General features: G+C 43.3%; 1 protein-coding gene across 1 annotated transcript in view; it reads left to right on the top strand.

Moving 5' to 3' along the window:
* Positions 1–13,663, top strand: part of LOC141270637 (uncharacterized) — a 31,644-nt gene extending 17,981 nt beyond the window's left edge. Inside the window, exon 7 of the mRNA XM_073680718.1 lies at positions 12,160–13,663. Coding sequence (XP_073536819.1) covers positions 12,160–13,535 — 1,376 coding nt within the window. The 3' untranslated portion in view covers positions 13,536–13,663. The remainder of the gene's footprint in view (positions 1–12,159) is intronic.
* Positions 13,664–14,145: the final 482 nt, after the last annotated feature.

The following is a 14,145-nucleotide window of genomic DNA, read 5'->3' as shown; positions in this document are numbered from 1 at the left end:
AACGCTGAGTGGTGCCTGGGGCCTCCCATAGTTCTCCATCCCCGATCTCTCTTCAGTCCTACATCACGCTCTGCGTGCATGCAGGAAACGCAGGAAGTTCCTGGCATCTAGAGCGGGTGACAACACTTCCGGTGTGCTTCAGGGTGGAACGCATGACGTCACGGGCGGAAAATTTGGAAAAATTACCGCCGAAGATACAGATTGTAAGATAAAAGAAGCAGAAGGAGGGATCTTTCATCCTATTGGATGAAAGAAGCACTGGATCACGGTCTCTCCCTATAAAGAAGACCCTGATGGGAAGGCACCTTAAGGTAGGACAAAATCCCTTTGACCATGGAAGGTGTAGGCTCCTTAAGATCTGCATCTGCATATCCCAGTTCAAACCCAGCCCTAGTAAGTCTATTGGGTTTGGGAAGTTTTCCACTCTCTTGAGCATGATCCATATTTAGTCCATCTCCCTCTTTCTTTTTAGGGAGACAAGGATCCTGCACCGAGAGTGGAGGAAAAAACTACCGGGCGCAAGTGTGCCATATGTAGCAAGAAACTCTTCTGCCCCTAAAAAAAACTCTATGCCAGAAGTGTATAGAGAAAATTGTGAAACAAAAGCAAACCTTCAATGATGGAAGCAGTAAGGGGGATTGTTTGTCAAGAAATACAATCTTCCCTAGCCTCCTTTTCACAAACCTTCTCTCAGTCTGGGGGTCCGCCTTCAGCAAAAAAAAGAGGAAGTACGACCCTAAAGATACCTCTGACTCAGACGTTTTCATCTCAGACGAATGGTTAGAAGAAGCAGAGTTAAACACAAGCCAATATACAGAGGAAGAGGAGAAATATTACTTCTCTTCAAAAGATATGGAGAAATTATTAACATATGTAAGAAATACAGTGGAAGTAGAGGAAGAAAAGAAAACTCAAACGGTGCAGGGCAAGATGTTTACAGGACTAAAATCTAGGATAAAATTGGTATTTCCTTTTCATTATAACATCCAAAGCTTAATAACGGATGAATCGGAGTATCCTGAAAAAATGCTGAGTATCCCAGGAGAGATGAAGAACTGGTACCCCGTGGACGAAAACGTATCTAAATACTGGTCTGAAATTCCAAAAGTGAATAAACAAGTGGCAAGGGTAGCAAAGAAGACGACGCTACCATTCGATGGACCAGAAATCGGACAGCTTGTTAAGAAAATCCTGGGAAACATCCTCAGCATTATGAAATACTAACATTCCTTCAACTTGTGTAGCAAGGTCCATTTTCCGCTGGTTACAACAGCTAGATGAATATATCGCTTAGGGTACTCCGAGAGAAGAACTGCTAGCTGCATTGCCTTTACTGAAGAAATTTACGGGTTTTTCTTGCCGATGCTTCGGCAGAATCAGTTAGGATGGCAGCCAGATCCTTGGTCTTATCAAATTCTGCCAGAAGAGCTCTCTGGTTGAAAATGTGGAGTGATAGTACTTCTAAATCCAAACTTTGTACTATTCCCTTTTAAAGGAGAATATTTATTTGGTGAAACTCTGAATGATCTTTTAGAGAAAGCTTCAGATAAAAAGAAGTCACTACCGGAGCCAAAAGTGTTTTAAAAGGAAATCCATTCATTCATCACAGGCACAGAACCGGCAGTATAGAGGGAAAGGAAAATCGAGTCGCTGGAGCTATCCAGAAGGCGGAAGAGGATAAAACATCTTCCAAATCCAGCGACAAGAAAGGCCTTGAAGCCATGCATGTAGGAGTCAGAATTGCACACTTTCTCCCAGAGTGCCAAGGAATGTCCTCAGGCCAGAGAATCCTGCAAACGATCGGAGTGGGAACAAAAATAAGAGTTTTCTTCAGATCCTCCTCAGAGTTTAGAGATAACATCTCTATCTGTCCCAAATCTACATAAAATCCTATTATCAGGTCTTCAACATCTACAAGAATCTTGGGTGGTATCGCCAGTACCTCACATGGAACAAGGGAAAGGTCACTACTCTCGACTTTTCCTCATAAGAAAGCCCTCAGGGGCCTAAAGAATAATTCTGAATCTAAAATGGCTGAATCATTCTGTCTAGTACAGAAGATTCAAAATGGAATCTATAAAATCCACGATTCCTCTAATAGGCAAGGATTTCATCATTGCAACCATAGACGTGCAAGAGACGTACTATCCCGTGCCCATACATACCTCTTACCGGAAATTTCTAAGGTTTGCTATCAGACAAGGGCAAAACATATTCCATTACCAATTCAACGTCCTGCCCTTTGGGATTTCGTCAGCTACCCAACTTTTCACAAAACTTATGGCGGAGGTGGTAGCATTCATAAGAAATCAAGGTATCTGTATCATACCCTACCTAGACGATTTCCTGGTAATGACCTCCTCGATTCCTCAACTCAAACAAGATCTGCAGTCTACTCTTCATATCTTAGAATCATTGGGTTGGCTTCTAAACCGAGCAAAATCAGATTTAATCCCGTCCACCAGAAAAACTTTCCTGAGGATTCTGTTAGATTCACAAAGGCAAACCTCATTTCTACCGAAGGAGAAACAGATACAGTTGAGATCAAAGATATATGCTCTAAAAAACAGGAATATGGTCTCCATAAGGTTTGCAATGTCAGTCCTAGGAACCATGACCTCCTGCATTCAGGCTGTTCCATGGGCACAGTCCCATACAAGATTTCTACAAAATTACATTCTTTCTCACTGGGACAAAATGCCAGGGTCTCTCACAAGCAAAATTCACCTTCCGAATCAGGTAAAGATATACTTAAATTGATGGCTACGCCGAAAAAACATAGAGAAAGGAACATCATGGACACAGCATCCACTGACATCAGTAAAGACGGATGCAAGCAAAAGAGGCTGGGGAGCTGTGATCTCCCAAACAATGTTTCAATGAATCTGGCCTCCAGAGATGCCTTGTCAGTCCTCAAACTTCAGGGCGCTAAAGACGGTGAAATAGACCCTCAAAGTAGCTACATCTCTGCTTCAAGGGACCCATTCGGACAAAATAACGACAGTGGTCCACTTAAGACATCAAGGGAGCACAAGATACAAAGAGGTGCAGCAGATCTCTCGCTGTCAGCCCTTCATCTAAAGGGCTCCAACAATTCCCAGGCAGATTTCTTGATCAGAAAGGATATACATCCAGGGGAATGGAGCTTAAATACAGAGATATTCCATATACTTTCAGAGAGATGGGGTTATCCAGAAGTAGATCGATTTGAAAATCAACAGAATGCAAATGTAAAACGATTCTTTTCCCTGGATCCCAAAGACTCTTCAGTGGGGGTAGATGCTTTCTCCCATCATTGGAAAGCCAGCTTCGCCTACGCATTTCCGCCGATCCCATTACTGTCGAGAGTACTACAAAAGATCAGACAATCCTTATAGCTCCAAATTGGCCGAAAATAGGATGGTTTGGGACTCTGAACAGCCTACAGATAGAAGGTCCTCTTGTTCTTCCTCCAGTCCTCGACATACTACATCAGGGCCCGATCATCCATCCGGACCCTCAGAGCCTAAGTCTAGTGGCCTGGCATCTGAAGCCTCGATTTTAACAGCCAGAGGACTCTTAGACGGGGTGATCCAGATCCTCCAGAAAAGCAGGAAGCCGATCACTAGCTCCCTATATGCTAAGATCTGGAAGACTTTCAGATTGTTATGGGTCCCATCCACCAGACCCTTTCCATCCGGACATAGCTAAAATTCTGGATTTCTTAAAAGAAGGCTTGTCAAATGGATTACGACCAAATACCCTCAAGGTTTAGATATCAGCTTTGAGTTCTTAATTTGACAAAGATCTAGCAAACCACAGATGGATTAAAAGATTCATGGCAGCCGCTTTCAGAATAAATCCTACAAGAGCAAAAACAGTCCCCTCTTGGGATCTTAATGTAGTGCTTAAAGGCCTTACTCTGCAGCCCTTTCAACCAATCACGAAGATACAATTGGATGAACTATCATGGAAATCGGCATTTCTGGTAGCCATAACAACAGCTAGGAGAGTAAGTGAGATCCAGGCGCTGTCCATCAGAGAACCCTATCTGAAGATTTTGGAAGATAGGATAGTCTTCCAACTGGAACCTTCATTTCTGCCAAAAGTTGCAACAGACTTTCATATGTTTCAGCCTATAATCCTCCCTTCCTTTTGTCAAAATCCATCAAACAGTGGAGAAGATGTATTTCATACTCTGGATGTCGGGAGGATTATTATATATTACTTACAGCAAACCCAAGCATGGAGGAAAGATAAAAATCCCTTTGTCCAATATAGTGGTCCCAACAAAGGGAGTAAGATATCCAAAAATACACTAGCAAATTGGATTAAGAAAACGATCTGTAAAGCATACAAGACCCAAGGGTTAACTCCTCCAGAATCATTAAAGGCTCATTCCACCAGAGCGATGTCTGTCTCCTGGGCTGAGAAAGCTAGTGCATCAGTCGAGCAGATCTGCAGAGCGGTGACTTGGTCATCAGTCGATACCTTTGCAAAACATTATCAGTTAGATTTAGTGTCTAATAGGGATCTAGCCTTTGGAAGGAAAGTCCTTCAAGCTGTTGTCCCTCCCTAAAACATTATTCTTTGGTACTACGCCTAACATGCTGTCGTGCAGGGGATTGGGGAAAATAGAATTAAACATACCGATAATTCGGTTTCTAAGACCCTCCATGACAGCCCGGGTAGTTCCCGCCCTTATTTTTGTTCTTTATGAAATTCCTTGGAATAAAATATTTGAAGCATTCATACTGTGTGGTCCTTTAGAAAAACACTGAGGATGGCGGTGGAGAGAGGCTATTTAACCTCTTGTGTTTCCTGTCCCTAATTAGGATGGGGAAGCAACTTCCTAAGTTGCTGTCATGGAGGGTTTTAAAAACCGAATTACCGGTAAGTCTAATTCTATTTTTATGTTAAAAAGTAGTAGTACACATATTTGGTATTGCCGCCTCCGGAACGAGCCAACCTGTAAAATGGTCACACTAGTTAACTCCTTCAGTGAACACCTAAATAAAAAAAAATAAACAAGGCAAAAAAATATTCTTTTTCATCATACCGCCAAATAAAACGCTATCAAAAAGAAGAATGTAAATAAAAATAGTATTGCTGAAAACGCCATCTTGTCCTTCAAAAACAGAGCTGTATGGCGGCTTATCACTGGAAAAATAAAAAAGTTAAGCTCTCAGAATACAGCGATGCAAATAGTTTTTATTGTGTAAAAGCTCCAAAACATAAAAAAATATGTAAATGTGGTATCGCTGTAATCGTACTGAAACGAAGAATAAAGCTGCCTTATCAATTTTAACACACACGGAACAGCAAAAATTATTCCTGAATTTCTGTATTTTATTCAATCTTCCTCTCAAAAATTGGAATAGAAAGCGATCAAAAAATGTCATGTGCCCAATAATGGTACCAATAAAAACATCAACTTGTCCCGCAAAAAATAAGCCCTAATATGACTCTGGTGGCAGAAATATGGAAAAATGATAGCTCTCCAATATGGTGATGCAAAAACTTGTTGCAAAAAAAACATTTTTAGTGTGTGACAGCTGGCAAACATAAAAACCTGATATAAATCTGGTATTGCTAAAAATCGCACTGACCCGAAGAATAAAGTAATCTAATCAGTTATACCGCTCGAGGAACAGCTTAAAAAATAAATAAAACCCATTCTTTACCTACTATTGATTTGTTCATTCTGCTTCTCAAAGATCGCAGTAAGGCTCGGTGCATATTTATCCTGCTCTCTACGCTGAGCGCTTACACAGAGATTTCTGTGTAAATCTCTGAAATATGTGATTCAGACGGAACCCCCTGTGTAAAATTCCCTATAATGATGCAGAAGGAGGCACTGGACGCTGTCTGGCCTGTGATCTTGCAAAAATAAGGAAACTGCTGAACAGAGGTCAGACGGAGTTCAGAGTAACTCTGCTGCCTCATTATAGTGAATGTGGGCTTCGTCTGAATCACGTCACTCAGTGATTTACATGGAAACCCTGATCTAAATGCTCAGCGTACAGCACAGGATAAACATGATCCAAAATGTTATGTAAAATGTTCCCAACAAAATATTCAACTCAATTCACAAAAAAGCAAGACTCCACTCAGGCCCATCATCTGTTAATGGAAATATAGGGGGCTTCCACGCTACTGGTAGCACAAAGGCTCTGGAAAAGCAAAATAGCACCCCCCCCCCCAAAAGAAATTCAGAAAATTCTGCACTCCCAAACCACATTTAGCATCCACATATTTGGCATTTCTGTAGCGATGAGAGCCTGCTTAATTTACAGGGTGCATGTCTCCAGAAGCATGAGCTGGGCATAATGTAAGGGCACTACAACATACTGGGCATTACAACGTACTGGGCACTACAATAACAGATTTGCAATTTTCACTCCGCAACATCCCGTGCTGCTTGTTTCTGGAAAAAAACTGTGGAGTCAAATTTGTCACTACATCTGTAGATAAATTCCCAGACGGGTATAATTTCCAAAGTGTGGTAATTTGATGGGCGTATTCTGGTCTTGTTATACTTAGGGGCTCTGTATATGGAGTTTGCAAACTATTTTAGGAAAATCTGTGCTCCAGGAGGAAAGTAGCGCTCTGTCCCTCCCGAGTCTCGCTGTTTTGCTAAGCAGTACAGTACAGCCACATAAGGTATTTCCAAGTTAAGCATAAATTGTGTGACAGATTGCGGTGCCATTTTTAGGATGCTTTATCACTGCATTTGTGAGTCCTGTCAGGGCATACTTTCAAACCCCCCACAAAACGGGGTTCGCATGTATTAGCCGACGGGGCCACAGACTGTGATTGTGACAGCAAAGCGAAAATTCTCTCTGATGTGCATCATTTTCAGGAGAGTCTGCCTACTAGAGATGGACATTGACAATGAGATATTTCTCCATGTGAAAATGTAAAATCTGGGGCTAAAACAATATTTTAGTGCTAAAAATGTAATTATTCTTTCTTCACTCCCCCCAATGGTATAAATTTCTGTGAGGCACAGGTGTCAATATGCTCACTGCACCCCTAAATTAATTCATTCAGGGGTTTAGTTTGTAAAATGTCGTCACTTGTTGGGGGTTCTGCTCCTCTGGCACCTCAGGGCCTCTGTCAATGTGACATGGCACCCCCAAACCATTCCAGCGAAATGTGAATTCCTTTATGGCGCAGGGGAGGGGGAAATATAGTAGCTAAGCATATATGCAGGGATTTCAGGGAATAATAAATAGTTAGGCGGGGATTTCTTGGCGTCCGGGGGACGCCAAGCCTGTGGAAATCAGAGTGGATAAAGACAGTTTTCTCTGCAATCAGACCTCTGCTATGGGCCATACAGGTATATATAGATTTACTTTTCTATAACCTGTATGCCCATAGAAGAGATTTGATATCTCTCAGGGGTGACAGATTCCATTTCATTCCCATGAAGCACCTGAAGGGTTAATAAACTTCTTGAATGTGGTTTCCAGCACTTTGTGGGGTGCAGTTTTTAGAATAATGTCACTTTTGGGTATTTTCTGTCATATAGGCCCCAGAAGTCACTTCAAATATGATGTGGTCCCTAAAAAAAAAGGTTTTGTAAATTTTGTTGGAAAACTTAGAAATTGCTGATCAACTTTTAACCCTTCTAACTTCCTAACAAAAAAAATTACGGTTGTTCTGATGTAAAGTAAACATGTGAGAAATGTTATTTATTTAAGGGGCTGTCCACTGCTAGGACAACCCCTTCTCATGCCCTTTGCTTGGCCCCAATAAAATAAAAAAACATATATTCCCCTCCCGTGTCGGTGCTTTGCCCACGGTGTTGCACTCGCTCTCCCCGGGGCTCTCATGCGGTGTTGTGACACATGAGCTCTGCGCCCAATCCACGCCTGCGTCACTTTCCCCGTCTCCTGTTGAATTGAACATGAAGAGAAAGTACGTGCTGCAGCTCCTCTCTAACTTCCTCTTCATGTTCATTTCGTACAAAGGTGGGGACAGTGACGCCGGCACTGATTGGATGCCGGGCTGTCCTGTCACAACACCGCATGAGGGCCCTGGGGAGAACGAGTGCAACACCGCGGGAACAGCATCGGCACGGGAGGTGAGTAAATGCTTTTTTTTTTGTTTTATCTGGATTAAGCGTGTAGTATGAGAAGGAGTTGTCCAAGTAGTGGACAACTTCTTTAACTATTTTGTGTGACATAACTCCCTGGTTTAACCCCTTCACCACCTTTCGATTTTCCATTTTTGCGCTTTCGTTTTTTACTCACCTTTTTCCCAGAGCTATAACTTTTTTATTTTTCGTCAATATAGAAGTGTGAGGGCTTTTTTTTGTACTCTTGAATGACACTATGGATTTTACCATATAGTGTACTAGAAAACAAGAAAAAAAAACGAAGTGAGGTTAAATTGCAAAAAAAAGTGTTATTCCACAATAGTTTTTTGGGGGTTTTTATTTACCATGTTCCCTAAATGCTAAAACTGATCAGCAAATATCATTTACCAAGGTCAGTAAGAGTATGCAGATACCAAACATGCATAGGTTCTTTTTTATTTAAGTGGTGAAAAAAAATTCCAAAATTTGTAAGAAAAAAAGTCGTCATTTTCCGAGACCTGTAGTGTCTCTATTTTTCGGGATCTGGGGTTGAATTAGGGCTTATTTTTTGCGCCCTGAGCTGTTGTTTATTGATACTATTTTTACTATTTTTGGGTAGACACAATGCTTTGATTGCCTGTTATTTTATTGCAATGTTCTGGCTTTTCAATTTTTTTTTTTTTTCTCATTTTGCCATTTACCTATTGGATTCATTTACTTTATATTTTGATAGATCGGACATTTCTGAATGCAGCAATACCAATGTGTATTTTTATTTTTTTATTTTGAATAGGGAAAAAGGGGGGTGATTGGAACTTTTGTGTTTTTTTTTTATTTTTTTAAACTTTGTTTTTGTTTTTTTTTGTTTTTTTTTACTTGCTTCAACAGTCCCCATAGGAGATTCTGATTGAGATTCTCTCGCTGGCCGCTCACAGGTATCATATGACCAGGGCCGGCTCCAGGTTTTTCTGGGCCCCGGGCGAAAGAGTCTCAGTGGGCCCCTTTAACACATACCACGATTCATGATGCAGAGATACGGCGGAGAAATATATATATATATATATATATATATATATATATATATATATATATATATATATATATATATATATATATATATATATATATATATATATATATATATATTAGTACAATGCAAAGATTTCACTTCTTACATTAGCTCAGAAACCGGCGAATCGCTCCACACAGTATACTGGCCCCCATATAAGGCTCCATACGGAATACTGGCTCCCATATAACGCTTCATACGGAATACTGGCCCCCATATAAGGCCCCATACGGAATACTGACCCCCATATAAGGCTCCATGCGGAATACTGACCCCCATATAAGGCTCCATGCGGAATACTGGCCCCCATATAAGGCTCCATACGGAATACTGGCCCCCATATAAGGCTCCATACGGAATACTGGCCCCCATATAAGGCTCCATACGGAATACTGGCCCCCATATAAGGCTCCATACGGAATACTGGCCCCCATATAAGGCTCCATACGGAATACTGGCCCCCATATAAGGCTCCATACGGAATACTGGCCCCCATATAAGGCTCCATATGGAATACTGGCCCCCATATAAGGCTCCATACTAAATACTGGCCCCCATACGGAATACTGGCCCCCATATAAGGCTCCATACGGAATACTGGCCTCCATATAAGGCTCCATACGGAATACTGGCCCCCATATAAGGCTCCATACGGAATACTGGCCCCCATATAAGGCTCCATACGGAATACTGGCCCCCATATAACGCTCCATACAGGATACTGGTCCCCTTATAAAGCTCCATACAGGATACTGGCCCCCATATAACGCTCCATACAGGATACTGGCCCCCATATAACGCTCCATACAGGATACTGGTCCCCTTATAACGCTCCATACAGGATACTGGCCCCCATATAATGCTGCATGCAGGCTGTTACCCCCCACATAATGCCCCATACAGGCTGTCCCCCCCTTATAATGCTCCATGCTGGCTGTTACCCCCCACATAATGCCCCATACAGGCCCCCCCCTTTTAATGCTCCATGCAGGCTGTTACCCCCCACTTAATGCCCCATACAGGCTGCCCCCCCCCTTATAATGCCCCATGCAGGCTGTTCCCCCCCACATAATGCCCCATACAGCCCCCCCCCCTTTTAATGCTCCATGCAGGCTGTTACCCCCCACATAATGCCCCATACAGGCTGCCCCCCCTTTATAATGCCCCATGCAGGCTGTTCCCCACCTTATAATGCCCCATGCAGGCTGTCACCCCTCCTCTTTATAATGACCCATGCAGGATGTCCCCCCCCTCTTTATAATGCCCCATGCAGGCTCTTCCCCACCTTATAATGCCCCATGCAGGCTGTCACCCCTCTTTATAATGCCCCATGCAGGATGTCCCCCCCCTCTCTTTATAATGCCCCATGCAGGCTGTTCCCCACCTTATAATGCCCCATGCAGGCTGTCACCCCTCTTTTCTAATGACCCATGCAGGATGTCCCCCCCCCCCTCTTTATAATGCCCCATGCAGGCTGTCACCCCTCTTTATAATGCCCCATGCAGGATGTCCCCCCCCTCTCTTTATAATGCCCCAAGCAGGATGCCCCCCCCCCTTCTCTTTATACTGCCCCATGCCTCCATACATTAAAAAAAAAAAATCAAATACTCACCTCACTTCTCCTCACCTGCTACCCGCTGTCCGCTGCTCGGGTCCGAACTCCAGCGTTGTCGGCGTCTTCCCGCTCAGCGCTCCCTGTGACGGCTCAGGGGAGGGCGTGGTGTAAAGGCGTCACCGCGCCCTCTGACCTGACACGTCACAGGGAGCGCAGAGCAGGAAGACAGCTGATCTGCGGAGGCACGGGGAGAGGTAAGTATCCAGCTGCCGGGGCCCTGAGCAAGCGGCGGAGAAGGGCGGGCGCTGACACCGCTCTCCTCCGCCCATAGCCCAGCGGGGTGCGCGACCGCCAGTGGGCCCCTCTGCCTGCTCAGGGCCCCGGCATTTGCCCGGGTGCGCCGGGTGCTGACGCCGGCCCTGCATGTGACCCCCGGCTGCAGCCGGCTCTGGCATCCACTGATATCACGTCAAGTTCCGGCTGAAGTCGGGCGTGACATAGTGCCGTGCTCCCCCCTGATTGATGGGCTGTGGGCAGGGTTTCACCCGCGCGTCACAGCCCAGTATCCATCGCGCTCCACTCTCAATGAGTGAGGAGAGGGAAAGCGCACAGTGGATGCTGGGCTGTGAAGCGCGGGGAAACCCCGTCCACAGCCCATCAATCGGAGGGAGAGCCTCACTGGGTCATGCTCGACTTGACGTGACATAAGCGGATGCTATAGGAGGCTGCAGCCGGGAATCACGTGATGCCTGTGAGCGGTCAGGGATAGAGCCGCTCACAGGCAAGAAGCACAACACAAGCACAAGGTATTTACAAAACAACTTATTTACACCATTTAAATACATTGCGGCATTATCTATAGGAGTCAACCTCTTTAAGATATCTAAGTCAGCACCTTACAAAATTGCTCTGCCCTGCTCCACCTGCGGCTGTTAGAGGCAGGTGTTGGCTGTGTCTCACAGCCATTATCAGCTGGCTATGGGGCAGGCTCACTCCATGAGCCTGCTCCATTCAACTGCTACTGACGTGCATCGTACATGTACAGTGTATGTCGGTAAGGGGTTAAAGGGTTAATATTGCTAATATCCCAGTTACTTTACTGTAAGTAGAATGCGGAATATTCATCTTATTCAAAATAGCCATATTATGACCAAGAAATCTCTTATCCTTCGGACCCTCTAGACATTTTTATATACCTTTGCATGGGTATTATTGGATGTTTCAGTATTCTAAGCTTTGAATTATAAAACTTTTTTCACTCATGTATTTGCTGTGGTTTCAAAGAAATGGAAAGTTGTGGTCTATGATTGTTAGTAAATGCCTTAATAACACAATTAATAACACTACATGACAAAACACAGTGATTTATCAGAGGTCTGGGCTTATCACATATTGTTTTAAAGAAGTGTTACCCATGAGCAATATTATTTTATAATTGTTATACAATAATAAAATACATTTTATTCCAAGCAGGTGATTATATCAGAAACCCAAAGAGACATGTGAGATCTTCTGAAGTTGAGTTATTTGATCATGATATCACAGAAGTTGCATATGAAGAGCAAGTCAGTATCCCAGATCTACCATCAGCCCTTCAGAGCAAAGATCTATCATCTGACCCTTTTCAACAGATCATGTCTCCTGATTCATTACAGAAAAATAACAGAAAGGATGTTGAACATGAGAGATCTCCCAAAGAGGAGAATCCATGTTTACAAGGTGGAAAGTGTTATGAAGATACATTAAATCTTGTTAAACCTGAGAAAAGTCACACAAAAGCAAAGGAATTTTCATGTTCAGATTGTGGGAAATGTTTTACAACTAAATCAAAACTTGGTATACATGAGAGGATTCACAAGGTGGGGAAGCCTTTTTCATGTTCTATTTGTGGACTGTGTTTTAGCCGTTATTGGAATCTCAATAGACATGAGAGATGTCACACAGGAGTGAAGCCATTTCTATGTTTAGAATGTAGGAAAGGTTTTACGACTAAGTCAAAACTTCTTATACATAAGAGAATGCACACGTTGGAGAAGCCTTATTCATGTTCTACATGTGGAGCATATTTTAAGGATTACTGGGGTTTCATTATACATGAGAGAAATCACACAGGAGTGAAGCCATTTTCATGTTCAGAATGTGAGAAATGTTTTACACGGAAGTCAGATCTTATAATTCATCAGAGAATTCACACAGGGGAGAGGCCGTTCATATGCACAGAATGTGGGAAATGTTTTTCTCGGAAAACACATCTTGTTAGGCATCTGAGATGTCACACAGGAGAGAAGCCACATCCATGCTCAGAATGTGGGAAATGTTTTACAACTGATTCAAAACGTGTTAGACATGATCAAATTCACAAGGAGAAGCCTTATTCATGTTCTACATGTGGATCATATTTTAACAATTGCTCTAATGTCATCAGACATGAGGGAAGTCACAAAGGGGTGAAGCCATTTTCATGTTCAGAATGTAAGAAATGTTTTACACGGAAGTCAGATCTTGTAACCCATCAGAGAATTCACACAGGGGAGAAGCCATTCTTATGCACAGAATGTGGGAAATGTTTTTCTCAGAGATCAAATCTTATTCGCCATCAAAAATCTCATACAGGGGAGAAACCTTATTCCTGTTTGGAATGTGAGAAATATTTTAAACGGAAGTCAAATCTTATTACTCATCAGCAATTCATACATGGTATAAGCCGATCTGATGCGCAGAATTTGGGAAGCGTTTTAACTAAAAACCATGTTGTGCTAAGTCACACAGGAGAGAAGCCATTTTCAGGATTAGAAAGCAGAAAATGCATTTCTAGGGAATCAAATCTTGTTGACCATGACTACATTTAAACAGGGGAGACCCCATATTCATGGCCTTAAAGAGAACCTGTCAGCAGGATTTTGCTATGTAAACTATAGTGATTGCTATATTAGTGCTGTAATACTGATTTAAATGATACCTCCAGTGAAGAAATCCATTTTGTGGTTCTTGTGTAATTAATGTTGAAAGATTTGCTGTAATCATGCATCGGGGCGAGACTATGGGCGGTCTCTTTTCTTGTTTCTCTGCCCCCCCCCCCCGGCTGCTTCCTGTTTAAATGACAGGTTACTGATCCCTTAGTGACCTGCCTCCTTTTTAATTAGTGCACCTGAGCAGAACTTTCTATTGTGTCCCAAAAACATTAAGTCTCCAGCAAAATAGCGTTGGCGGCGCATTCGCAGTTGCATTTGCAAGTCTACACCAGGGGTCTCAAACACGCTGCCCGCGCGCCGCATGGGGCCCCTCTGGCTGCCTCATGCGGCCCGCAGGCACATAGACCCCGTAACGATCGCGGCTCTCTCCGGCAGCCGTGGACATCAGCGCTGTAGTGCAGTGTATTGCCGCGCAGAGACCGGCTCTCTGCACAGCAATACCAGTGCCAGCCGCCGGCCTATCAGAGGCCAGCAGCTGACATCTGCT

This window comes from Phyllobates terribilis, unplaced genomic scaffold, assembly GCF_046119375.1.
Source record: "Phyllobates terribilis strain yellow unplaced genomic scaffold, ASM4611937v1 Scaffold_5__5_contigs__length_657084704, whole genome shotgun sequence".
Classification (NCBI taxonomy): Eukaryota; Metazoa; Chordata; class Amphibia; order Anura; family Dendrobatidae; genus Phyllobates; species Phyllobates terribilis.
This window is presented reverse-complemented; position numbering and strand designations above follow the sequence as displayed.